Here is a 27,146-nt window from a genome sequence, read left to right as displayed (position 1 = left end):
TTACCAACCAGAATTAGATCCAACGAAATGTTTTTATTCTTAAAATAGAATGAAACAACACGTAAGCTGTTAAAAAACTCTTTTAAAATAATTACATTCCTCAGAAATAATTTTTAACGGTGAAGAACCTGACATTACGGTTACAGTTACGCATGAAGAAATTAATTTTTCCGCAACTGTTTCAGATGCTTCGGAACGTGACACACAGTTATGCATGTGACGTCTCATTTTTCATTCATGTTTTTTACTACGTCATCATATTTTCATTTACGCACTTTCTTTCGGATAAATGTATCGCAAACTGAATTTCACAAAATTTATCTTGCTTTAAAAAAAAAGTGCTTTATTAAATTCGGAGAGCACTGCTATGTTACAAGAACATAATCCGAGTCCAATCATTTTCAGAGATGCATAGTTTCAAAAAAGATTTCTTAAGAAATCTAACACTGATTTTTTCTGATTAATATTTTTGAGCACTGAACTTACCCTGTCAACGTCATATGATAGTCACACTTCTAATAAATAGTATTCGTACTAGTCAAAGGAAGTTACGATCCAGAAAAGGAGTTTATCATAAAGAAAAAAAATATCAATTAAAATTATAGTTTGAAAGTGTTACCATTTTTTCAAATTATTTGCGAAATCGAACTTTTGTGTACTGAAAAAAATTTTTTTTGAAGCTTAAATATGTTTCCTTTTTTTTCTTTCAAAATTAGTTTGCCAATTCCAATCAGTTGCGAAACGATTCTTTAATAAAGAAATAAATTCATTTGTTAGAATTTTATGATCCATCAGTGAATCGCGTCCTACAATTTGGGAGAGGAGACACTCTGCATGTCCACTACGTAGAGCTATTTATATCTACGTGGTTGAAACATCTTAATTAAGTCGAATTTTCTATCATCGCGAAGCATGTCTGAAAAGAAAACACAACGATCCGGCGTAAAGCGGGGAGTAGAGAATTCCGATAAAACTCCTTCACATTGAAACTTGCAGTTGATAAATATCGCTTCTAGCTTATATTAAACTAACTCTATTTCCATCTGGTAAGGAAGAGGTTGAACATTCTACCAAAAAGTGATCGTCTCCCCTCCCCGCCCAACCGTTTTTAAATTTTCTTATAGAGATTGGCCGGTTTTTTGGCCAATGCAATCGGACTCATATGCATTGAGTATTTTTTGTGCTTCTATATCATACCAATGTGTTCATAAGTGTGTGTGAATCTTTCGAATCTTGAGAAAAATTGTTAAATTTAATAAAAATAGGCTCTCTGAGCAAAATGAGGTATCTGCCCCTCCCTCTCCTTCCTTGTCTACCGAATTCAATAACATCACTGAGTAGAATCTTCCGTGTTCTTCCCCTTTGACACTCGGAATTAGTGATGAAACTTATGGGAAGGGGTTTTAAAACGCCAGAATTCATAGTTTTAAGCAAACTGGCTAATTCTCGTATTCTAATCTGGAATTTTAAACTACCAGGGTTCGTTGATTTAAATCAGCTTGATTTAAGTCACGATTAAAAAAATGATTTAAATCAAGTGATTAAAAAACATCATCGCTTTAATCAAGTGATTTTTTAAACAAAATCATTAGTTAAAATCAGTTGATTATATTTTTATAAACCAAGTTTTCATTTTGAGAATGTATTGCTCTAAATTTAACTACACTGCATTATACTATCTTAACTTCAACCGGCAAAACTATATACTAGATCACTCTTTCTGTTTTGTGTTACAGATTTTCACTCTTGCAACATTGCTTTTACCCCAAGATTACAGTTTAGAACAAAACAAAATAAAAGTTTGCAGTTTTTCTTACTCACCATGACTAATATAGTTAAGAAAAGAAATTGTTCAACATATTATTTTACACTAAAAACGTACACGATGATGGAAATCTTATCTTTAAGCAAAACATAAAACAAAACCACATCTTATCTCCGCATTATAGCGTACAATAAATCTTAAAAATTTATTGAATAGTCAGAGATCTTATCTTAATTTTAAAAGTAAGCTGAATGGATTCATCTATTGTATGAAATATATTATATTTATGAATGTAAAGTAATTAATATCTACAAATTTTTGAACATTAAAAAAAAACTGATTTAAATTAAAAAAACGATTTAAATAAAAAAAATCTGACTTTTTTTTTAAATTTAAAAAAAAAACAAAAAAACATCAGGAACCCTGTTAACTACACACCCTCTCCGTCCCCTTAAAAAAAAAATCTTGTGCATCATCAGTCTGCAAACTGCATTTGAAAATCTTAGTACGTTGAATTTTACAAAATCAACTTTTCAAAACAGGAAATAAATTAGCATACTGGAGAAGATTAGGGACAATTAATCTTCTGCAACATTTAATTAGTAGCCTTTTTAAAAACTTGTTAAACTCTTTAAGATGTATCAAGGAGATTCCTGCGTGATTAAAGACTGGTAAACAGAACGAGCTAACATAACCATGGTGATCAAACGGGAAGTCCTCCGTAGTTATATTATAAAGGGCAATTATAGAACATTTTGATTCATTCTCGAAATCAGACGCCCATCCTTTCACTTTCTCCAGCAACTCAGACAGAATTCAGATTTGATGAATTCACCAAAAACTGTTTGTCGTCCACCCACTTCAATGATGCCAAAGAAGTCCAAGGTTGACTATGGCGGGATTCCCGCCCTCCCTCGTCCAGACACAGGGTCAGTAGAGAATTGTCATTCTTTCACACACCCCTTCTTTTGCCGGCGACACCCAACAAAGTGTTAAAAAGGTTTCCCAGGCTCATCCATGGCCCATAACGTGCCAAGAACTTTGTGTGCTGCAAGTTGGATTTTCTTGGAGCAATGGTTACGAAGGCGGTGGTAAGTCGGGCTTAAATTAAATTCGATTTCTGGCATTATTGAACGATTCTGTGATTCTGTTATTTTTATGCATAAAATAGCATATTTTATGATTTTAAACGCTTTCATTAATTTGTTTCAAATCGAAAAAATTCAAAATTATGAATAAATTTGAAAAAATAAAGATTCAGGGAGAAAATAAATTATGAGCGAAATAATTGCACTGCAAAAAAAAAAAAAAAAAAATTCAACGATTCGATTTTGTTACATTTTGATTGCAATTTGAAGCACGCTTTCACATAAATTTTCAAAAGAAGGTTAAAAAATTTTTAACACATTAAAATGTTTTCTTCTGTTAGATGGATTGAATTTTTCTGAATAAAATTAATATTTTTTGAAGCCTTCAAGTTAATTGGAACAGAAGCAGTAATTGTTTAAGTTAGCATAAATTAAAGGATCGCTTTGATAACCTCAGGCAATAAAAAGAAAAAAAAATGTCTATCCTGGTTTTAAATAGTTAATTCTTACTAGTTTTAGGTCGAGAAAAATAAATATGCAAATGATTTTTCGTACTAGTTCTCCTTTTCGAGATATACAAAAGCTCATCGGAGTAAAAATGCACACCTAACACTCATTAATTTCAAGGTTAATCTTAGAGAAAAAATCTTCAGCAATAAATGCCATTAAAGAGGTCCTGTTTCGTTAAACAATGTTTTTTTTTTCTTTTCATAAAGCAGCGGTTGCTTTTAACCTGCAGCTACAAACGCTTCATTTTCACTTGCTTCTGGTCCATTAAAGAAAGATCATCTCTTGTACTAGTCCTGTAATATGTGGCGGGTCAGCGCAATGATCCTGATATTTGCGACCCATTGCAGATATATCTTGGTGCAACCTTCTCCCTTGCTCATCTCTCTCAGCTCTGCAGTTTTTACACAAAACATCCTGGAGGAAATGCAAGTTTCAAGTGACATATATTATCGTATGAATGCTCACAGAACTTCTGAAGGGATGATTTGACCAACTGTTTGTAGTCCTTGTCTTCTCTGCTTCTTAGAAATACTTGCAACACACACTTAAAGGCTCTCAAGGTGTTTTTTCTCCATTCCAAAGTTTTATCAAAAACTTCAAAATCGTGCGTTTTTAAAAGCCCTTAAATATTCTCTCCTTAACTTTAACTTCAATGTATCTTGGGAATTTCTCTCTATGGTATTGAAAAACTATGTCTGTTCGTAGCTTTCACAAAGTTCTTCATTATTCCCAGCAGAATGATCATTTCTCTCAGTGGAACTAAAATGATCTTGAAGTCCATTTGTGTTTAGTGTAGTGAAATTTTCTGTATCATTCAGGGGTGAAAGTTTTAAAGGAGTACCTCGAGAGATGCTTCTTTCTTCCGGGAAAAAAGGACATTAGTGAGATTTCATTTTCTCAGTTGATGTGGTATCTTTAAAAAAAAAAAGGAAAAAAAAAATCAACTTTTTATGGTAATATTCTTGTTTAACCAAAATCCTTCGGAAGTAACTATTTTTGAGCAGGATATACTTTTGATGTTGAGTAGTGTAATTATGAGTACAAGTGATTTCCCCATAACTCAAAATACATGATTAATTTCATTTTTGGGACAACGCTATATTTATATCCTTGCGGACGATCGAAATTCACAGCAGGACTGAAAAATAGAAACTAAAGTTGAATCTTATCCTTCTTACCGAGTCAAAACTATCGAAAACGCACCCCCTCCTCCCATAGAAAAGTGTACTTGATATTTATTCCCCTTCTAACCCGTTTAACTTAAATTTCAAGCATTCATTTGTTTTTTTTTCTGTTTTGTTTTTTATCGTTTGAAAATATTTTAATTAAAGGAGTAAACCGGGAATTTAACAATACGTCTTCTCATACATTGATTTAGTGAAACTTCTGAAAATATTATTTAAATTTTCGTTCCAAAGCTTATTGCTATGGCCAGGGCTGTCGAAAGCTAAGGCGGGCCCCTTGTTAGTTTGGTCGCCGAGCCCCCTCCCCCAAACAAGCTTGCCAAATTTATATTGCTGCAGTTCCGATTCGGGCCCTCCTCAACGGAGGGGCACCTAGCTTCGAACTAGGCTGACATGGCCTCTTGTCGGCCCTGGCTATGACGTGCGCAGATTTTAGCGGTGCGGCTTTATGCTAGTGATATGTAAAATGTATAGCATTTCACAGTCCTCCGGAGGTTAAGAAAATATTAATTAATTTTTTAAATGAAACAATTTTATTCGATCTGGAGAAGGTTCTTCTCTAAGGGCTAAAAGTATGTTTGCATTTTCCATTCTAGTTCGTTCTACTACTTCTGTGTCTGTGCACTGTTAGAAGTCAACGATACATCAGAACCAGGGCTTCTCAGATTGAATCCGAAGATGAAAATGGCAACAGGAGAGGGGTCCTAACTCCACAAAGTCAAGTCAATTATAATGTAAGTTGAACGACATATCTTTTTGCAGCAGTGAGAAGCAAAGGGATGTAAGTTCCAAACTTAAAAGTTTGGAGTTAACCATTACAAATGGTAAGGGAACTTCTCTTGTGCCTTGGGGCACAAGGGATAGTACTAATAGCCCTGGCAGGTGTTGCTATACAGTATGATATAGAAAAAATTTTCAATAAAAACCTACCGAGCCCTGCAACTTTAAACGCGTTTTATTAAAAACTGGAAAATGTCCACTTACATCCCTTTGCTTTCACTTATTTGCTGCCTCTTATGTCTTTGAGCATACAATTTTGAATAAAATGCAAAGCGACATGCTTTACTAATACCAAATACTGCATAACTTTGAAGCTAAACAATTTTATTGAACTCTGAGTTTTCCTTTTTAGCCTACTTTCCCAGTAAAAGTCAGAAAAATAAGAAAAAAGCAGGAAAGAAGGCTTAATGCATCTTAAAAATATCGCGAAAAACAAAAAATAAATAAAATCCACTATAATATTAAAATCTGTTCGCGTCCGTCTGTCTGTCTGTCTGTCTGTCTGAAGATCGATCTCCTCGAGAACCGCTGCGAATCGAGAGTCGAACGAGATACCGATCAATTCGAAATTTTCCAAAGAAAACAATAGAACTAATCTCGTAATTGTACGACTTTAATTAGCGGAGATATTAATTAAAACGTTAATTAACATAACGTTATTTAGGAATTTTTATTTCTTTCCTGTTGCCATTTTGCGTATGAGCAAATAAAATTCTAATAATTGTTTTAAAAGAGATTTTTTTGATTGCTGTCCAAATCTTAAAACAACGTTTCCATCCAGAATTTCATTTCAAATTAGTTTAAAATTGGTTGCTCTATTCGAATATAGCCTTTATTTTATCGTCTGTCCTTTTTTTTATTTTTTACATTCAACGTTCTTAACTCTTTTCCTCATATAAAAGTTGTTTCTTTAGCTATGTTTATTGATTGTAGTGTAAGTTTATCATTCACCGGCCTCATATTTTGATACATTTAGGATGTGCGACTAATTATTTTTATTTTGTTGAACTTTTTCCCGTTACATGGGTGAGTTTTCGAATTGCAATAACTTTCTTTTTCTTTCCTGTTTCTATTTTTGAAATACAGTTTGTATCGTTAAAAGAACATGTTAAATTAAGATTGTTTGGATTTCTTTAAGTGAAACAGAGTTGAACAAAAAATTGTTTTTAAGGATTTTAACTAAAGCTATCTTGGAATCTGATGACTTGGTATTTAATTAATGCTTATTGGTATTTATTTAGTCTTGGTGCTTTAGTTTCACATAATCAATCAAAATGTGTGTGTCATTTTACGTAAAAAGGTGATCGTAATTGTACATAAATATTTCAGATATAGTCTATCAGATTTAATTCAGTTTAAAGTGACCAGAGATTATAGTTGATAATGCATATATTTTCATCTTTTGTGCTAATTGAAAATACTCATAACTTGTATCATTGATAACTGTGATTAACGTTAAAGAGAATTTTGACAAAAATATGCTCTACTGGTGTTTTACAAACCTTGCATTACGCGTATTTATTTACTTCTTAGCGCTTTAGAAACTGATGTCAGAGTAATACAAAAACATCAATTCGACATCTCTTTCATTTTTTAAGTAGCCCGTGCAACGCCGGGCACGCAGGCTAGTCTACTATAATATTAAAATCTGTTCGCGTCCATCTGTCTGTCTGTCTGAAGATCGATCTTCTCAAGAACCGCTGCGAATCGAGAATCGAACAAGATACCGATCAATTCGAAATTTTCCAAAGAAAACAATAGGACTAATTTCGTAATTGTACAGCTTTAACTAGCGGAGATATTAATTAAAACGTTAGTTAACAAAACGCTATTCAGGAATTTTCATATCTTTCCTGTTGCCATTTTGCATATGGGTGAGCAAATAAAATTCTAAAAATTGTTTTAAAAGTGATTTTTTTTGGCTACTGTCCAAATCTTAAAACAACGTTTCCATCTAGAATTTCATTTCAAATTAGTTTAAAATTGGTTGCTCTATTCGGACATCGCCTTTATTTTATCGTCTGTCCTTTTTTTATTTTTTTATATTCAACGTTCTTAACTCTTTTCAGCATATGAAAAATGTTTCTTTAGTAATGTTTATTGATTGTAGTGTAAGTTTATCATTCACCGGCCTCATATTTTGGTACATTTAGGATGTGCCACTAATCATGTTTATTTTGTTGGACTTTTTACCATCACATGGGTGAGTTTTCGAATTGTAATAACTCTCTTTTTCCTTCCTGTTTCTATTTTTGAAATACAGTTTGTATCGTAAAAAGAACACGTTAAATTAAGATTGTTTGGATTTCTTTAAGTGAAACAGAGTTGAAAAAAAAAAAAAAAAAAAAAAAAAGGGATTCATTTTAAGGATTTTAACTAAAACTTAATTGGAATCTGATGACTTGATATTAAATTAATGCTTATTGGTACTTAGTAAGTCTTGGTGCTTTAGTTTCACGTAATCAACCAAAAAGTTTGTGATATTTTATGTGAAAAGCTGATTGTAATTGTACATAAATATTTCAGATATAGTCTATCAGATTTAATTTAATTTAAAATGAGCACAGATTATAGTTGATAATGCATATATTTTCATCTTTTGTGCTAATTGAAAATACTCATTACTTTTATTATTGCTAACTATAATAAACGTTAAAGGGATTTTTGCCAAAAATATGCTCTGCTGGTGTTTTGCAAACCTTTCATTACGCGTATTTGTTTAGTCCTAAGCGCTTTAAAAACTGATGTCAGAGTAATACAAAAACATCAATTGGACATCTCTTTCATTTTTTAAGTAGCCCGTGCAACGCCGGGCACACAGCTAGTAATTAAATAAATATCGAAAAATTAAAAATTGGAAAGTAGGGTATTTGAGATGGGAAAAAATGTCTGCCGGTCTGTCTGTCGGTTTGAATTAATAGTCCGATTTGAACAAACTAGTTTTTGTTTGAAAGATCTCGGCGAGGACACCTCATTCCCATATTTCACTTTTTGATTTGAACTATTTTTTGTTCAATTTTGAACAGTTCAAAAAAACTTAACATTAACGCCTACGGGGAAATTCAAAGCAATTCCGAACTGTGAGGCGAATTTGCTTCAAACAAACTTTGTAGGAAAAAGCTTTTGGTGAAAAACTTGTACATAAAATATCTTTTTGATTTGAGCAATTTTCAGTTCAATTTTGAACAGTTCAAATCCCTTAACATTAGCTCCTATGGGGAAACTGAAAGTCAATGTAGATTCTGTACTTGAAGGCGGATTTTTTTCAAACAAATTTTGTTGGAAATAGCTCTTGACGCCAAACTCCAGACTCCTACTCTGAGAATTTAGGGGCACCTGACTCCGAATCCGACTCCTGTGCCCGACAATTAATCGAACTCCGACTCCCCGACTTTGACTCTGCCTTCGTAGCTTTGACAAAAATTTATACACAGAGGACAAATGACTGACTTCGATTCTTGGATATTCGTCTCCGACTCCTTTATCCCAAAATAAGATTGACTCCAACTCCGACTCCGCAGCTATGGTTTTAACTATGAAATAATTATTGTTGATATGACTTGATTTTATTTTCACGCTAAAGTTTTAATTTAGGTATTCAGTTTTCGGCGAATTCGCAACTCCAACGAACTATAGAGGGCACTGCAGTCACTGTCTAATGGCGGACGAAAAAACTAAAACAAACGCAAATACGGTAGCGTATTCGAGCGCTGGAGTTGCGAATAAACTCGAAGTCATTTATGTTTCTACATAAAGATATGCGCAGACGACTTTTTTTTTTTTTTTTGACAATGAAAATTATTTCTTCAAGTTGACATTTTATTGTTTTTATTTATTTTGATAAGTGCATTAATTCATTTAAAAAAATTTTTTTTGGCAACAGGGAAAAAAACGATTTTTTTTATATGTATTTATTTTAATGAGCTTATTAATTTTAATTATTATTTTTTTGTTTTGAAAGCTGTTAAAGAATTTTTTTTTAATGGAAAAAAGTGTATTAGCTGCTTTGTTTAAAAGGTTGTGCTATTTTATTTTTTCGTTTTTTTTTCAGCAAACATCTATTTTTTTTTAAAATTATCTAATTTTTTTTAGATGAGTAAAGAATATTTTATTCCTAGAAATTAGCTTAAAATATTAAAAAAATATGTTTGAAACAATTTGCGATTTTAGCTATTTTTGAGAATATTGATCAGGTACTAGAAAGTAGTATGGGTATACGGGAAAGTAGGCTCGTACAGTTCTAGACGGAACTTCTTGTTGTGTACATATTTAGTTGATGGAGCCGGTTTTTCGATGCCCAAGCTTAGTGCATTTAGAACTATTCGTATTTAAGAAAAATTTTATTCATGAGTCATTTTTTTAAAAAATCAAGTATGATCACATTTAATAGTCATTTCGTTACCCTTAAGCAGATGTAAATAAATAAGATCTGTTTTTTTTTTAAGGGATTCTAAGCTTAGGGGATATTGTTTAAAATTGATACAGGTTTAAATCGATACATGGGCTTTAATTTTCAAATGTGTTTGTTCCGAGAACTGAGAATTTTATGAAAAAGCAATCGACTTCGGTTGATTTGACCTACGTACGCTGTGTAGTCTGTTTTTTTTTTTCGTTTGTCAACTATTCGTAACAAATCGTGTTTTGAGCACAGAAGTAAATTTTACTGGTTTTCCATTAACTATCGTATAGGGTGTTTAAGTAATTATATTGACATATTAAACAAGATGTGATCAGTTCCTAGATCAGCCTTAGTTTTACCTTAAATAATTTTATTCATATCCGAATCTGCTTTTCCACTGTTTTTGAACAAGCGCAATAGTGTTCTTTGGGTCATGTGGATACCGTGATTATTTAGCCCAGCAGTTTTTTTTAAGCTTTTTTCTTCCTCCAAAAAATGACCCCCCCCCCCCAAAAAAAAAGGAGGAAGGTTATTCCTCTTGAAAAATCTGAGAGAGAGATTTCGGAGAAGATAACCATACTAAAGCCCTTGCTTCCTAGAAGCGAAGTCGCCAATCTTCGGCGTCGCTCCTCGCCGAGGAGAAAGCTTGATTCTTCTGCGCATGCGCGCCCGAGCTAAATCGACGTCTTGAATGGTCACGCCGGAATCACTTGACTTTGATTTCAGCGTCACGGCGAGGAGCGACGCCGCAGATCGGCGACTTCGCTGGTAGGAAACCATGGCTTTAAATCACATCTACGTCGGATACAAACTTCACACCTTTTGTGAGCTTAACAGATATCCTTATTTGAAGAGTGTTTTCTGACAGCGATTTCAATTCTATTACTATTTTAAAATAAAATGTAAAATAAAATAACTAGATTTTTGTCTAGAAGTGAAGAATAAATATATTTTTGTGTTACACCTTCAAGAAAAACCCTAAAGACTAAGATTGGAAGGCAAAGAGGCACTAAACACAATTGAAGCAGTGCGAAGCAAAGGAATGTAAATGGACATTTTCAAGTTTTCAGTAAAATGCGTTTAAAGTTCTGGTCTTGAATTGCTACAAGTTGCTCGAAAGCACTTTTCACTGCTGTGAAAAATATTTTTCGCAACCGGTTTTAAGATTTACTGAGCATGTTTAATAAGTATATCGACTTCACTCCCGATTACGGCCCGTCCCGACTGACTAATCTCCCAACAAGAGCTAATAAGTCTCTGGATACAGTTAGCTAGATCTTTGCAAGGCAAGATAAGGGATTTGCTCGGTTCTTACTTGCAATTCTGCTTTAGCTTTGACCATGGTTGCATTGATGCTTCTTGAGCTTTCTTTGTTTACCAGGAAGGTTCTAATCAATTACATTAAACCTACCTAATGTCCCTTAAAAGTTCCTGACTGGTTTGAACCGGGGGAATTTCCAAATTCTTCAGAAACATTCGAGGCTAATTTCAGGATGGTTACTGACTTTTAGCGGAAAACTTTGGTTTCAGCAAGCTATGTTACTGTTAGAAATTGGGCCTATTAGCTACCCCTTATTTTCCAGGAACGTTTCTGAACCGTTTTTACAGTGATGCTGTATAGCAGCAATTACCAGGGCTACTAGAACTATATCTTGCCCCAAGACGGAGAAGAGGTTCACCTACCATATGTACTGGTTATCTTCAAATATTTAATTTTGGCACTTACATCCCTTTGCTTCTCACTGCCTCAATAGGGAAGTTTTCGATTTTTCAATTTTATTTTTATATGATAGAGTAACATGTATGAACATCATAGGTGAAAATTTTTTTGCGATACGATAAGTAGTTTTTTTTAAATTAATTTTTAAAGTTCAAGTGCTTGTGACGTCAAATGGCATAGGACGTGACGTCATGCGCTCTTCCGATACGGGAGAAGTCGAAGGGCATGCAGTTGGCTTCGAAGATGAAACGTAAAAGGATTACCTCCTCGCATTTCCTCGCGTTTCTGGAACATTAAATCTCTCATCCTCTCGAAAATATTCGAATATCATCATTGATGTTACTTGAGAAGATTATTTAGATAGTGCTTTAACGAATCCGGCCTCCATAGTGTGTTCAAAAGGATTATTGAATTTCTAAAAAATAAAAATATCAGCGCGCTCAAAATGTCCACAGCGAAAACAAAGGATCTTCGGCGGAAGGTTGCCCATTCGCGCCATGTGACGTAGGCTCGTGACGTTTCATAAGAGCGCACTTTTGCTCGTGGATTTTTAAAAATTCATTAAAAATCAATCACAGTGTTTTAAAATTCGGCGATGGTGAATTTTTTCGTTTTGAGGGTCAATTAACAATATCCAATAGTCAAAATATGAACATTTAATAGGTTGCAACTTCCCTATTGATCGAGTAGCAAGCTATGCTAGTTGATACTAATTTATTAAGTTACCTAACTTAAAGAACATTAATTCCAGGACAACTAAGGAAATAATTAGCATTACGTGGTTAATTCAATATTAAAACATCCTTTCTTTTTCTTTCGACAGCAATACCGTCCAGCAGCTCAACAGCGCAACCCTGTATACATCAATGCTCGCGATACCTACACCTACAGGCCTTACTCATTCGACTATGTGGCTGCCGGTGAGGATGGATCCAGTTCTCGACAGGAGACAGCAGATGCTTCTGGAAGAGTCGTCGGTTCTTATACTCTTAATGTGGAAGACGGACGCCAGAGGGTGGTCGAATATGTCGCAGACCAGGTACTGCCATTTTTTTCAGAATTTCATTCATTTTTACTTTCTTCTATATCTAATATATAGAAGAAAGTATTGGATTCGTGCAAATTTTCGAATTTCGAATTTTGACGGATTCGAACGTTTTGAGGTGTGCTGAGTCCATTTCGACCATTTTTGGAAAATGTCTGTCTGTCTGTATGTGTGTGTGTATGTGTGTGTGTATGTGTGTGTGTATGTGTGTCACGTCTGTGTGTGACCAGTTTTTTGTGGCCGCTCTACAACAAAAACTACCGCATGAAATCGAACGAAATTTGGTACACATATGTGCCCCTATGTGAACTTGTGCCCATTAGTTTTTGGCGCGAATTCCTCCAAGGGGGGTGGAGCAATGGGACGTTTTTCGAGTTACGCGTGCTTGCTATTCCTCAGGAAGTAACTGGCGGAATCAAACAAAATTTGGTCCATATGTTGGTATTAACAGGAACAGGTGCTGATTCAATTTTGGTGTCAATAACTCAAACGGGGGTTGAGCTATAGAACGTTTTTTGTCGTCAATTGTGACTGCTGTATCTCAAGAAATAATGAACGGAATGAAAGAAAAATTTATCGGCAAGTAGCCCTTAGTGGGTATAAGAGCTGATTTTATTTTTGTATCAACAGCTAAAAAGGGGGTAGCGCAATCACCCGTTCTTTTTTTCCATTTTGAGTGCCCTATCTCAAGAAGTAATGCTACGTTCTGGTTGAAATTTGGAATATATGTGAATCCATATGTAAACAGGCTTTGGTTCTATTTTGACGCCGATCGCTCCAAGAGGTGTTGATTTTTTTTTTTTTTTTTGCGAATAAAAATATTTTTATTAATGCAACAATAAGAAAGATAAATCGTAATAGATTGTCGTCTGCGTATTTCTCGTGATTTTAATTGTATGGAAATGATCGGAAATATTATCTCAATGATTTAAAATTTTTAACTGTTGCCATCTTATGTTTGTTAACAAATAAAATATTTGTAATTAATTCAAGCAAGGCTTTTAAAATAACTTTCAATTTTCGCTCTTTGCTTTGCTTTTGTAATAGTTCAGACATTGGGATGGTCGCCAAGTTTTTGCATGCGTAATTTTGTTTTTGTTGGGAATATTGCTTCCTCGTTAAGCATGGGGAGGGATCAGAATTATAAGAAAGATATAGAAGAAAGTTTCGTGATGGCCACAACATACTAGTTTCTTATTTCTTTGACAGTCTCACCAGTTTTGATTTCAGCAGCTTTATTCTAGAATTAAGTGGGGAGTGACTTTATCGAGAATAGCTCAATTTTTTACATTTATAGAATTAGATGTAACTAAGCATATCTGTTTACAAACTTGCTCCAGTAGAAGTTTTTTTAACGCAAAAAATGGCATAGATTTAAGGATTGGTTCTTCTCGACCAAACTGAGATATAAATTGAAATGATACCCATTTCAAACTAATCTGAGACAAAGGTTAGATGCAATTAAGTGTATCTATTTGCAGCTTGTTCCAATACTTTTTTTTTGTTTTTTGTTTTGACGAAGAAAAAAAAGGCGTAAATTTAAGGATTGGTTCTTCTCAACCAAACTGAGATTTAAATTGAAATGATACCCATTTCAAGCCAATTTGAGACTAAAGCAACGACACAAATGCATGAATTTCTCCAGAGATTCGAACAATGTAACATTTAAGTTGCACTATATGGCTATGGCGAGGCGAAGCACATAAACGTTATTTTTAGCACATTTTCTTGCTATAAACCCTTTAAAGAAGAAGAAATTTTTTACCACAAAGAAGGCGCGGGTAACTTTTGAGTGACCATATTTTTGTCAGTCACTTACCATTACTGATTTATTAGTTCATTTTATTTTATTTTGAAGTTCCTCAAATTGTTGTGAGTGTTTTAGGGGTATTTCCGGATTTTGCCTGACCACGCTGACTCTATTGTCCCATACCTGAATGCATTTTGTGCAGACAACGTAGAAATAAGTTGACATCAGAATGTTTTTAAAAATAATAATTATAATAATAAGGAAAGAAAGAAAGAAGTGCATTTCCAAAAAAGCCGATAAAAATTGGATACAAATTTCATATTAAATATTAGATGATAATAATACTCTTAGGTCAGGCGAGAAACAACTCAGAAAAGCAGGGATTCTCTAACTTTTTCGAATCGCCGCACCCTTTGAAAAATTATATTATTCTCATGGAACCCTAGTTTACTTCTATTACATACATTTATTTTGATGCTATGGACTCCTTGTGGTTCCCTTCGCATCTTCCTATTGCACCCAAGGGTGCCGCTTCACCTAGTTTGGGAGCGCATGCTGTACACTGTAAAAACGATTCAGAAACGTTCCTGGAAAATAATGGGCAGCTGATGTGCCTAATTTCTGCCAGTAACATACCTTGCAAAAACCATTAATATTTTTCACTAATATTCAGTAACTTTCCTGAAATTATTCAGAAAGCTTCTTGAAAAATTCAGAATTCTTCCCGTTTGAACCCAGTCGTGTCTCTGGAACTTTAGAGTAAACTTAGGTAGGTATAATATAATAGATTGGCGCCTTTCCATGAGTTATTAGAAAGTTTCATAAGCAATATTACAAACATGGCCAAAGATAAGCAAGAATTACAAGTAAGAAACGAGAATTTTACTCACTTGCAATTATTGCAAAGAAACGTAGTTCATACTTATTCGCTCCCTTTGGGAGCTTAACCAGCATGAACAGGCCGTAATTGAACTGATGCCGTTGCACTTCATAAATACTCTCAGTCAATCTTAAAACTGGGAGCTAAAAATATTTTTCACAGCATTGAGAAGTCTGCATTCGTGCAACTTGTAGCCAATCAGCAAATTTTTGACACTAATACTTAATTTTTCCAGGAAGCGGATAAAAACCATTGAAATCCCGAAACGTTTCACAGAAATACTCAGTAACGTTTCGGAATTTTTTTACAGTGTCGTGCTATATAAGAAGGAGTTGAAATCAAAGCTTAAAAGCAGGGTTCATACTCATTTTTAAAAGTAAAAATTAAGGACTTTTTAAGGACTCTCTCTCAAAAAAAGGACTTATCGGGAAAATAACTAGATAGCTTTGCGTATACCATTTTAAAGTTTTCCCGGGGGGGGGGGGGGGCAAAGTATATGATACACATATTATATATATACACATGCACAAGTGCATCAGTTTCCAAAAAGCAGGGAGAGGCCCAATCAACTGGGATGTCCCATTATCAGTGAATAAAATTTTAAAATTTCACATCATAGTGATCCAAGAGGAAAATGGAGAACCCCCCCCCCCCCCAAGAAAAAAAGAGTTCTTAAAATCAAGCAGAAATGAGATGAGATCATGAGTGCCCTTTGAGTCCATGACATTCCAAAATTCAACAAAAAATGGCGAATTAACCAGTTTCAAACATAATACGAAAGTTTTTCCTTATTAATTAGGCTTGAAATGATTGGGTAGTAATTAATATAATAGATAGCACATATTGTTCTTAAAAAATAACATTTAATTCTCAAATTTCAGTCATAAAAAAGATTAGGAAAATGGGGATAGCTGTAGAAAATTAGTTGCATATTAAAGCATTATCATTTAGCATACATGATTAGAATGAGAGGCAAATTGAAGGAAAATAACTAAAATCTTTTTTCTTCAAGATATTTAAACTAGTGTTTTGTTATTATTGCTTTTGATCTGTTATTGTTACTAAAATCCTATTTCGAACAAATTTGCTATATCATACTATTTCTCGCAAGTTTGTTTATTTCTATATAAATTTAAATTTTGAAAGAGAGAAAGCAATTTCTAACTCCTGAGTCCTTGAATAAAGCGGTTGATGGAGCCAGAGTTCAATCTTGGCTGTATCACTCAATAATATAAATATTTTATATATATATATATATATATATATATATATATAATTGATTAGGGTCTGGTGGGGTAAAGTGGTCATAAAATCGCAGGTTTTCAACTTACACGGATAATAAATACAACAAATTTTTTAAACACTTAAATTTTTTTTATTGTTATTTTACATTGCATTATTAAAGAACGCGGTACATTGAATTTTAGGAAGAAAAACATTGATTTTAGTAGTTTTATAGCACTTTCTTTTCCCTATGTTTTTATGACCACTTTACCCCATGGGGTGGGGGAAAGTGGTCATAGCATGGGGTAAAGTGGTCATAATTAAAAATAGATGCAAAACCATCTTAAATAACCCTAAAACTTGTATATTTCGGTTGTTCTTATAGTTACAAGTATATTCACGAGTACATGTGTGCATACACGAAAATATTCGTGTGTTATACACGAGTAAACACATTCCTATATGAGCAGATACATGTATACATCAGATATATGCATGCACATGCCTACTCAAGTATATACGAGTATATAAGCATATTCTATACGAGTACATAAGCATGTATACGTGATTACCTACAGGAGTGTATACGTGTCTACATGAGTACATACGTGTCACGTGTATACACGTGTCATGTGTATACGAGTATATACGCGTATAAACGAACATCATATGCGCGTATGCACTTGTATCTCGAGAAAATACGTGCATACTTGAGTATATATGTGTATAGCAGACGTATATACGCATATATGTGTGCATACATACATATACGGGTGTATACACGAGTTAATTCGTGGATACATCCAGTGCGTCTTTGGTATGTATCTACTCACGTATATATAATATGGGAGCACAAGTATTTTTGCATGTAAACGCGTAAACAAGATCATATACCTGTATAGACGTATAACGTTCATTTACATGCATACACCAGTACATGTATGTATACACGAGAATATACGCTTATATACATGTCGGCCTACAGAGTGAATTTAAGCTCTTGGGCAAAAATCAAAAGGGTGTGAGAGAGAAGGATAAAAAGCCAAGAATCATAAGGAAGTTGTAATCACTGGCGCACTACATGCACAAAATGCCAGAAACTGATGGATGCAAAGCAGGGCAGAAATTTGTTGCACAAATTTTAATTTACCTAATATTTTAGTTTTTAAGAATATTTAGAGCAGTTGTTAAAAGTTACGGCCTGTAGTAGCATCGCAACAAAGGCGCAGCGGCTGATGAAAGTTTTTCAAAAGTCTCGTTATTGCAACAGAGAGTGCTTTGTGATTGAAAGGCACATGTATTACAGCTGCAGTTCATCAATCTCTTGAAAACTTTCTTGAGACCTAAAATGTTGTGTAAAATTGTCTTTGTGTAGTAAATTTGTGACTTTTTTTGCATCCATCAGTTTCTGGCTTTGCATGCATGTAGCGCGTCAGCATTGTGTTTGCGACCATATGTTCCTTATGATTCTTGCTTCTTATCCTCCCTTCTAACACCTTTTAATAATTTGCTCAAGAGTTTAAACTCACCCTGTATACTTGTATTTCTTATGCTAAGTGTCTACTCGAGTACGACTGCGTATATTACATGTCTACCTGAGTATATAAGTTTTCATGTATATACGAGTATAAGCGAACATATAGTGTATAGTAGAATGTATAGCTGTATGGATAAAAAAATACTTGGACATATCCATATACGTATTTATTGGCGCATTTATGTGAATATGTCTATGTACGTGCCTACACGAGCATTTATGCGTATATATACGCATATACTCGTATATTTAACCCCGTTTACTGTAAAAACAATAAATATTAAGTAAAACTAATATTTAATCTGTATCTGCTTTATACTTAAAGATTAAGTGACATTAGAAGAACAATATTCGTTAAGCCTAATATTATGACCACTTTACCCCATCTTACTTAAATTGTTCTAAAAAATTACCTAAAATAGATTCAGCTAACTACTAACGAGTAAGAGTTCTTGAGACATGTAGGAAGCTTCCTGTGCAGTCAATCTGTTCCTAATTCTAACAAACAAAATTTCCCAAGGAAGTTAAAATAGGTGTTTAGATTTTAAAAAATTTCATATTCATGCAAAATATTTTTTTTAACCAATTAAAATTTTGCCAGTTGTAAAATTTTGTATTCAAAATGTAGTTTCTAACTGCTCTACTCTAAAATAAAATTTTTACATTTATTCGAACATTTATTTCCTAGCTATAGCCATTTATATGACGTATGACCACTTTACCCCATTCACCACTTTCCCCCACCAGACCCTATCCTTTTTCCTTGCAATGGAACTCATAGTTTGGTTTAAAAAACTTCATATTATTTCACGATTTAAAAAAAAAAAAAAACTGAAGTTGCTTTATTTAATCTTTAAATTCCAAAAAATTTTACAGGCTGTAAAGCCTAACCAAAACCTTTAGAGATTCACCATAAATATATTGAAAGCTTTTTCAAATACATAAAAATAGTAACCATGACAAGTTTAAGTACAATGAGAGACTGGGAGTTGGACCATATTTTTTCGATAGTCTTTTGCATTTTTTCTAAAATAAATTTAAGAAATAAAAATATTATTGAAATAATGAAAAAAATAAACAGATATAAAGTAGCATATTGTAAAAAAACCTTCCAACATTTAAAAAGATTGAAATATTTGCAGGATGCAAAAAGATTGCAATCTCAAACAAGGCAAGCAATTTTCGGCGAAGCACGTGTTTAACGTGGTCGGCATGTCTCCAAAACATACGTTTTCGGCACATATCGCGGATTATAAAGATTTGAAGGGGTAAAAACGAAAAAAATAAGAAAAAGGGGACCAAACTTGATACAGTGGTTAAAATATTAAGGAAATTTTCAGAAAATTAAGGACTTTTTAAGGGTTTTTTAGGGACCTTAATTTTGCTTGATGAAATTAAGGGTTTCTTAAGGGTTTTTTAAGGAAGTACGAACCCTGAAAAGCTAATCCATATGGCAGACACATATTGGGTGCAGTTATTGGGTAAAAACGTTTCAAATATCCGATACGAACTCTTAGTTTCTGTACGAATTTATTTGTACCTATTTACCTTCGTTCCAGAAAATTATAGCTCATTTTAAAAAGAGAAAAGCAGCAGGTTAAGTGTTCGTAAAGAGAAGTTCTAAAAAATATCAGAGGAAGAGGTTTACATAATTCATAAGAAATATCGTTTCAACTTCACCGTTAGGCTATGCTTATACAACTACAGTAGAAAGAAAGTAGCAAAGAAATTTTCCCAACAGACTTAATTAGCCCGAAAATACACCAAGTTTGAATTCTGAAGGGAAAATAATAAGACAGATTCTTAAATATTGCAATTCATCCAGAAACTACGTAATTCCATTCTACAAGTTCTTCAAAGAAGATTAAACTATCTATTGGATTAGAGGAAAACTCCACAGAAGACTGGATCACCACGTCCGAGTCACCACTAAGGGTACAGTAATGCTTATCCTTTAAATATATTTATTGTTGTAAAAGAACTACATGAACATTGAAAACGAGCATAAGGCTACTAACAGATTAAAACTTTAAACAGTAAAAAGGAACATTTGAAAAGATCGCTGCCGAGCTAACCACGCTGCACGCTAACTGTCCAGGAACAACCTCGCTTCGACGGAGCGCACGTGTTATCTCTCCCGAGCTGAGTTGAGTAGCGCGCGCGTGTTCGCTGCTGATTGCGATGATCATCTGGAGCTGTAAACGGTTGAAGAGGAGTTCCGGAGTCCACTGACTTGGAGTCCCGACACTATCTATTGGATTAGAGGAAAACTCCACAGAAGACTGGATGCAGAATGCTATTCAAACTTCGATAAATTTAATTGTAAAACATAATACCTATTTCCAACTAACCTAATCATTATTCTTTCTTGTGTTGTATAGAAAATTATGACAAGGATCTATTTTTGCAATTGTGAATTTTGTGGATGATCTGCTGTTTTGGATGTTTGCTTGATATCTTCAAAAGTTAATACCTCTTGATTTTACATAGAGCAGTTGATCAACATCATCCCAGTTATGAGTCATTAAAAGTCACAAAACACGTCAAAATGACTTGATGAACTCAAGCAAAGTTGAAACCAAATTCTACTTTGCTTCAAATCTTTAACAGAATATGGATTGCATTTTTAAAAAAGGGCAGTTTATTAAAATATAAATTCCAGAAGCTTTTTTTTTTGTATTTCAAATGAGAGAAAGATTTCCCCTCCCTTTTGATCCCCTCCCTTTTTGAGGAGTTCTTTTCCTCATTAGAGGAAGTAAAAAACAACCGTCTTAAATCTTTTTAAAAAAATTGAATGGGCATATATCTGAGACATGCACTGAGTTAGTCTGGTGGGGAAGCAAAAGCGATATTGGCAATCTATTTTTGATTCTTGAACCGAAAACTAGTTTTCCTGAATACTCTTTTTGAAACAAAACTCCAATTTTGTTGCATGTGTTCATTCGCATCGAATTAAACATTTTCTAATCCAAAGTAATGCAATTCTTTACAGGATGGTTTCCGAGCCACAGTCAACACCAACGAACCAGGCACAGAAGCTAAGAATCCTGCTGACGTAATCTTCTACTCTGCTGCTGCCAGAACAGTACCTCAGGGTGGATACACACCCACACAGACATACCAGCCACGTCCAACATACAGACAGCGTCCTACTTACAGACAAAGGCCATCTACCATCTATACGCAGCCCAATGTTTTGACACCCGTCTATCACAGGCCAGAGAATTACTACCAACACACCAATGCCCACCAGGGTCAAGCGTCTAACAACTATTACTACCATGATAGATGGAACCTTTTGCAGTAAATGGCTTCTCTCGTGCTTGTTTTGAGTTTGGTGTCGGATGGGGGCTTGTTCAACAAGGACGTTGTGCTCAATTGTTGTTAAAATGTTTTTGTATTCAGTTCCGTAAGCTTAAAATAAAAGTGAAGTGTTCATACATACTGAAAACCAAGTAGTCATATTTCTTTATTATTAAGGCTAGAAAATCGCCCGTCAAGGTATGACGGGTGAAAATTGCTTCCACATTTGAACGAAGCAATTGCGTGCAATATTTTTACTCTAAAAATTTTAATCCTAACGCCAGTGTATGACCCTAAACTCTCGTAGATAGCGTTCATTGTTAACCACTTTTTCGTTTCTTCATTCTCCTAAATTGAGTCTTACTAGTAAAACAGTTCAGTTACCGGATCCAGTTCCATCTTGTCAAAATAAAGCATTTCCATGCATGTTAAACATTACCAAAAAATATTATCAAATTATCATGCTAAGGCGCGAATTTCATTGTTGATGATGTCAGGAAATTACTACTCAATCAGTGAATTCGTTATTATATATGTGAGGATATCCTGAATGATCATTTCTGTATTAAAAACAAATTGGTAAAAAGTGTTTTTGTCTTCAAAATCTGAAGAACATTTCTGATGAAAATAAAATGGTCAGCTTTCAGCGGTACATTAAAAAGTTTAATAACAACGTAAAACTGCTGATAGCCATAAGAACTGCTCTTTTACTTTACGTAGCTACTTGTGTATTTTTACGTCAATTTTTGATTAATCGAGGACTAGAAATGAAAATCGACTAATCCGTACTTCTCTCCAAGAAGTGATCATTTGAAATCATTTTATTTGCCGAAAACAGATTTTGTTTAAAAGAAATTATCAGTGCAACAAGATTGTTTTTGTTAGTGCTCCTCACCAATGGCTGTTTAACTCTTCTCAGAGATTCTCTTTGCAATAGTTTTGAACGTAATCCAGTTCTCATAATCAAATCAGTTGTTTATCCAAGATCATTCAAGGATTCTATTATCACGAGTTCTTGATAATGAGATCTCGAGTTCTCGATTTCAAAAGATCTCGATTATTGCTCTCTCGAGTTCTTGATTTCAAAAGATTTTGATTATCAATGATTCTATTATCAGAAGTACTCGATTTCCAAGATCTCGATTATCAATAGATCTCGATTATGCCGAACAATACTTAGCGAACTATTTAGTCTACTGTACACGCTTTATATTACATGGAAGGCATCTCTATTCTTGTTTGCGATGACAAATTACTTGCAGAGACAACTTTTTAATAAATCTTAAGGCTTGTAAATACAGAGTGATTCAAAAAGGATGGAAAAATTTCAAGCGAGTATATTTCTAAGAGTAAAAATGGTACAAAAGCGAAGTTATTTTACGTACACAAATAATTCTAAAGATGTTATACGAGGCTGTGAGAAGCAAAGGAATGTATGTAAGTGCAAAAATGAAAAATTCGGAGACAACCAATACAAATGGTAGGAGAACCTGTCTTATGTTTTGTGGCAAGAGGTAGTACTAGAAGCCCTGGTAGGTGCTGCTATACAGCATGAATAAGAAACTTTTCACTGAAAGCCTAACTAGGACCGAAACTTTAAGAACGTTTTACTCAAAATTTGAAAATGTCCACTTACGTCTTCTTCTCACTGCCTCATATGTACCCTCCTCCTGACGCCAGAACGATATTACACCTGGATTTATAAACTCCTGCCGTACACGTTGTAACGTGTAAGCAGTCACAGAAGTAATTGCTGCAGCCATTAATTTTTTCAGTTCATCAAGATTAGAAGGTTACGGGCATAGGCAAATCCTTTTTTACGATTATTCTTTACATTTCCTGATAGAAAAAATTCCCATGGTGTAAGGTCTGGTGACTTAAGGGCTAATCATAAATTGATTAATCACCACCCCCTCTTGATCTCCATTTTGACGTTGGATCCAGACAATAACCCACACAGACATCTAAGGGTATTCAATTGAACCTTTAAAACTCGGTCCTTCACTCAAGTTCCACAAGAGAGCGGTCGTTGCTGCAATATTACCAAAGTGGCAGCCTTATGAATCCCGCCATTAAAATTTTTTTTTTTTTTTTTTGAATCACCAAATAGACTTTATAGCATCACATTTGTGGTGAATAATGTTGATAATAATTGCTTTGAACTTACCGATTTTAACTTGTATATCATCTGCAGAAGATACGGATGCATCAGAACAGCAGCGGTTCAAGTCCATTACCGGGAACTTCGTTGTTCAACACTTTTTAAATGGAAATTTGTTGAATGTTCTGCAAAGAAAAGGTAGACAATATTACAACAAACAAACCATAAGGACCTGCAATAACATGCTTGCAATGCAAATCTTCATACACTTTTTGCACACGGAAACCTTGTCCCTTTTTTTTGGGACACTTTGAAGGACACGTTTTGGAACACTTTCCAGAACACTTATTTGATTCGGCACAATTTTTAACGCTTCTGGAAATGCTTCTGAAAGCATTTTTTGAACACTGACACACATGTCCTATCTTTCAGATTATTGTTCAACAAACCTTTTGGGTCATTCGTTACAGCACTTATTGAACATTCCTTTGACTGTGTCAGTTGGTTTTGCTGCTTATTTTTTACCACCGGCAATGGACGATCTTCGACCAGGGAAAACCATCATTTTTAGAGGCATTGGCGACTTTAGCTGACAGCAATTCATTGCAACAAAATGTCAAGGAGTATCATATTGAGGGATTCTATTTACTGGTTGTTAAAGAAAGCTGTTGAAATTATATTTGTACGAAAGAAAGCGATAATTTCACGAGAGTACTAAAATATGTTTCTAATCAGTTCTCAAATGTGCTCCTCAATCTATTGTCCAACAGGTTCCCAGGTTTGAATTTAACAAATATTCTAAACAGGACACATTCATTATCAGGGGCGGATACAGATTACCACTTAAAAGGTGGGGGAGGGGGGGGGGGTTCATGCTGGTGAGTATAGAAATTTGGGTACGAGAAGTTTCTGGAACTGTTTGGGTGTCAATAAAAAGCACAAAATCAGTTAGGTTCTTTAAGGAGCATAAACTTAATCAATTAACTTCTTAAGCAATGAACGGAAGTATTATTTTAAATAGTAACTTAAAAAGCAGTTAATGAATTTAAAAAAAAACTAATTCACCGAAACCACTTCCATTTTATTCATAAGTGTTTGTACAGAATGTGCAATAATATATTTGCATGATATTCGACATCCATCCATTTTGTATGCAATTATTAAATTATAATCACGTACAACATGCATGCATGAATAAAATTGTCCACAGTTTGAGGCGGGGGAGGGAGGGGTTCATGATCCCCGTTGACTTTTATCCGCCCCGGTTCGTTGCCCCTTTCAGAACGCCTTCTTTTTAACGGTGCACATTTGGCACACATTTTAGTGCTTATTCAGGCAAATTGAGCACTTTTTCTGAGTTAAGGTGTTCAAACGTGTTTCTAATGTGTACTTGGGGTTTGCATTGCGCAATTAAAAATGCTACACATGTACACATAAACATATGTACTGCTTCGACGTTCTTAAGTTCTGACACCAATATGACACACAGTTACTATGGCGCGAGTTTCATTGTTGGTGATGTCAGACGGTTACCCGATCAGACTTTGGATATATATATATATATATATATATATATCGTAGATCAATTTTTTTCTCACGATTTTTTTACGATACATTAAGCCTTCCTTCTATAATATAAATAAAGTTTGCAGACGCAGTGTTTTCAGAAGACATAATATTTTATTAATTAAAACAAGACAAGAACATAGACCAATATAAAAGGCACGACTATACAAGAACTAACCTGGCGTCAGAAGGCCATACAAGAACGAAAGGCCTTTGGTTGGCCAAGCTGGGGGAGTGCCAGGGAGGTGGCATTAAACCGGTCGGGATGGAATGCCACGCTAGCGGCCTCAAACAAGAAACACAACACTACTGTTGATCAGAGAGAAAACATCAGGTGCTGGGCAACCAATCAAGGCTTAAAGAACAGTCCACATTAATCTAGATGTAGAAAGATTTTTACGTTTTACTAGAGATGTGCAATGCCGTTCTTTTTAATAATCCGTTTTCATCAGAGGTTCGTTAATTTTCTAACCCCCTTAAGTTGAGCAGTTAGGGGGGGGGGGGGGGTCAACTGCCCTCTCCTTAGATTTAAGTGGACATGGCTTTTGCTGTTTTTGGTATACTTTACACTAAATGCGTATGTAAACTTTGTCCCCCTGCGAAATGATGGGCCTGATCTAAAATTCTCATGCATTCATTACTATTCTCATCCTGCCTCCATTTTTATTCATTCTAGCACTGGTACATACATATCTTCTTGCTTCAGGCATCTTGATTTTGATTTTATAGCAGGACTTTTGATTGATAAGTTTTTGTGCTGATTTAGCTTTTTAATGTTTTTTCTTTTTCTAAAGCGGAGCAAACAACTTCCCTGTAATACATTTTTTACATTGACGCCGTTGCGATACTTAATGATTGAAATTTTATTTCGGGCATCATTTGCGACAAGAGAAGCGATGAGAGTTGGAAAAAAGAAAAGATTCATAATGGAGAGAGCCTGATAAATATTGAACACGTCATGTTCCCCATTCTTTGAATTTCACGTAAATCTCTGTCTTTTTCTTCTGTGAGAAATGGAATTCGAGAGAAGGAGCATTCTTTTAGGTAAAGGCGTTAGCTTTCTATTTCTTATTCTTTTGCCAACATTCTTTGTATTCTGACTTTTCTTCCTGCAATATGGGATAAACATAAATATGGATTGAAATCAGTTCCTCGTGTATAAAAAAATATATTAGTAGGAAAAATATTAAAAATATTGTGAGGTATAAGTTCGTGTTAAAAGCAAACAAATAAAAATCATCGCAAAATTTCTAAATAATTTCCTTAATTACTCTATTTAGATCCACGTTTTACATAGAGTATCTGGAAAATACTCTATATAGCAGTTTTTCATGTCAGAACTGAGCTTTCTTGAAGGTTAAAAAAATTGTGACAGGCGTGAGGCATATTGACTAGCTGTGAGCCGTAGCCGAATGTGTCCTAAGAGATGCATCAATGGGGTCGTTTCCAAAATTTTAAAAGTATTTTTTTCTGAAAGAGCATGCTTAAAAACATAGGATCAGACCATTTTTTAAATAATTTGTTTAAGTTTAAATATTTTTAAAAACTTACTTTAATCGGCGGGCTTTCAATGTTTATGCTTCTGTCCGATGATATCACAAGTGATGAAATGCCATTCTGTGTTGCCATTCATAGAGCAAAATATTTAATTCGCATCTTTACTCACGTGTATTGGCAACGATATGGTTGATAGCAAGCGTAGAGCGCAATTTTAATTCGCTGCTTGATTATCATAACGTGGAAACGCAGCAGAAAGATGCGCCAAAGAGCATCATTTGTGACTTCATCAAGACCACGCCTTGTTTGAAAGATCGGACATTTAAAAAAATTAATTAAAAAATAATTGTTGGGAAAATGAAAGTATTTTCTGGGTCCATGTTATTTATTATTATTCTTTTTCTTGCTTATTCTATCAATTTCAGCGACAAAAAGTACTACTTTTGACTGAAATAAACATTGCTTGTCAATCGCAAACACTAAATAAGGTTTTGTTTGATTGTCACGTGGCATTCCGTCTCGCTGTCAACTTCCATTAATGTTAGAGTGGAAAATAAATTTAGGAGTTTTGATCCAAACTTGACATTTTTTAGCCGTCATTTTTGATTGCTCCATTGAAAAAACACATTGCACGGAATTTTAGGAACTAAATAATTGGGTCTTACGACATTTTCTTTTATACGCATTTATGACCTAGGGTGGGTGTAAAAAAGTGACAATTAAAAACATGCAAAACTATTACATATAGCCATAACATTTTAAAGTACTCAATGCAGCTAGTTCTTTAAATGAAATAA

The 27,146-nt window shown here is 34.3% G+C and overlaps 2 protein-coding genes across 2 annotated transcripts in view; one reads left to right on the top strand and one right to left on the bottom strand.

The window, feature by feature from the left end:
* LOC129228477 (protein unc-93 homolog A-like) overlaps positions 1-27,146 on the bottom strand; it is a 195,421-nt gene that overhangs the window by 56,751 nt on the left and 111,524 nt on the right. The gene's annotated exons all lie outside the window — the stretch shown is intronic.
* Positions 2,732-21,329, top strand: LOC129227523 (cuticle protein-like). The gene is made up of 4 exons (XM_054862098.1): positions 2,732-2,856; positions 5,144-5,281; positions 12,270-12,485; positions 20,875-21,329. The coding sequence occupies exons 1-4, from the start codon at positions 2,839-2,841 to the stop codon at positions 21,187-21,189; spliced, it is 687 nt and encodes a 228-aa protein (XP_054718073.1). The 5' UTR covers positions 2,732-2,838; the 3' UTR covers positions 21,190-21,329.

This window comes from Uloborus diversus, chromosome 8 (genome assembly GCF_026930045.1).
Source record: "Uloborus diversus isolate 005 chromosome 8, Udiv.v.3.1, whole genome shotgun sequence".
Lineage (NCBI taxonomy): Eukaryota > Metazoa > Arthropoda > Arachnida > Araneae > Uloboridae > Uloborus > Uloborus diversus.
Note: the sequence above shows the minus strand (reverse complement) of the source record. Positions and strands in the feature narration are given on the sequence as shown.

Coding starts and splice junctions, on each gene's coding strand:
- LOC129227523 (XM_054862098.1), top strand. Junction 5,282..12,269: donor AAAGTCAAGTCAATTATAAT/GTAAGTTGAACG, acceptor TTCTTTCGACAG/CAATACCGTCCAGCAGCTCA. Junction 12,486..20,874: donor TCGAATATGTCGCAGACCAG/GTACTGCCATTT, acceptor AATTCTTTACAG/GATGGTTTCCGAGCCACAGT.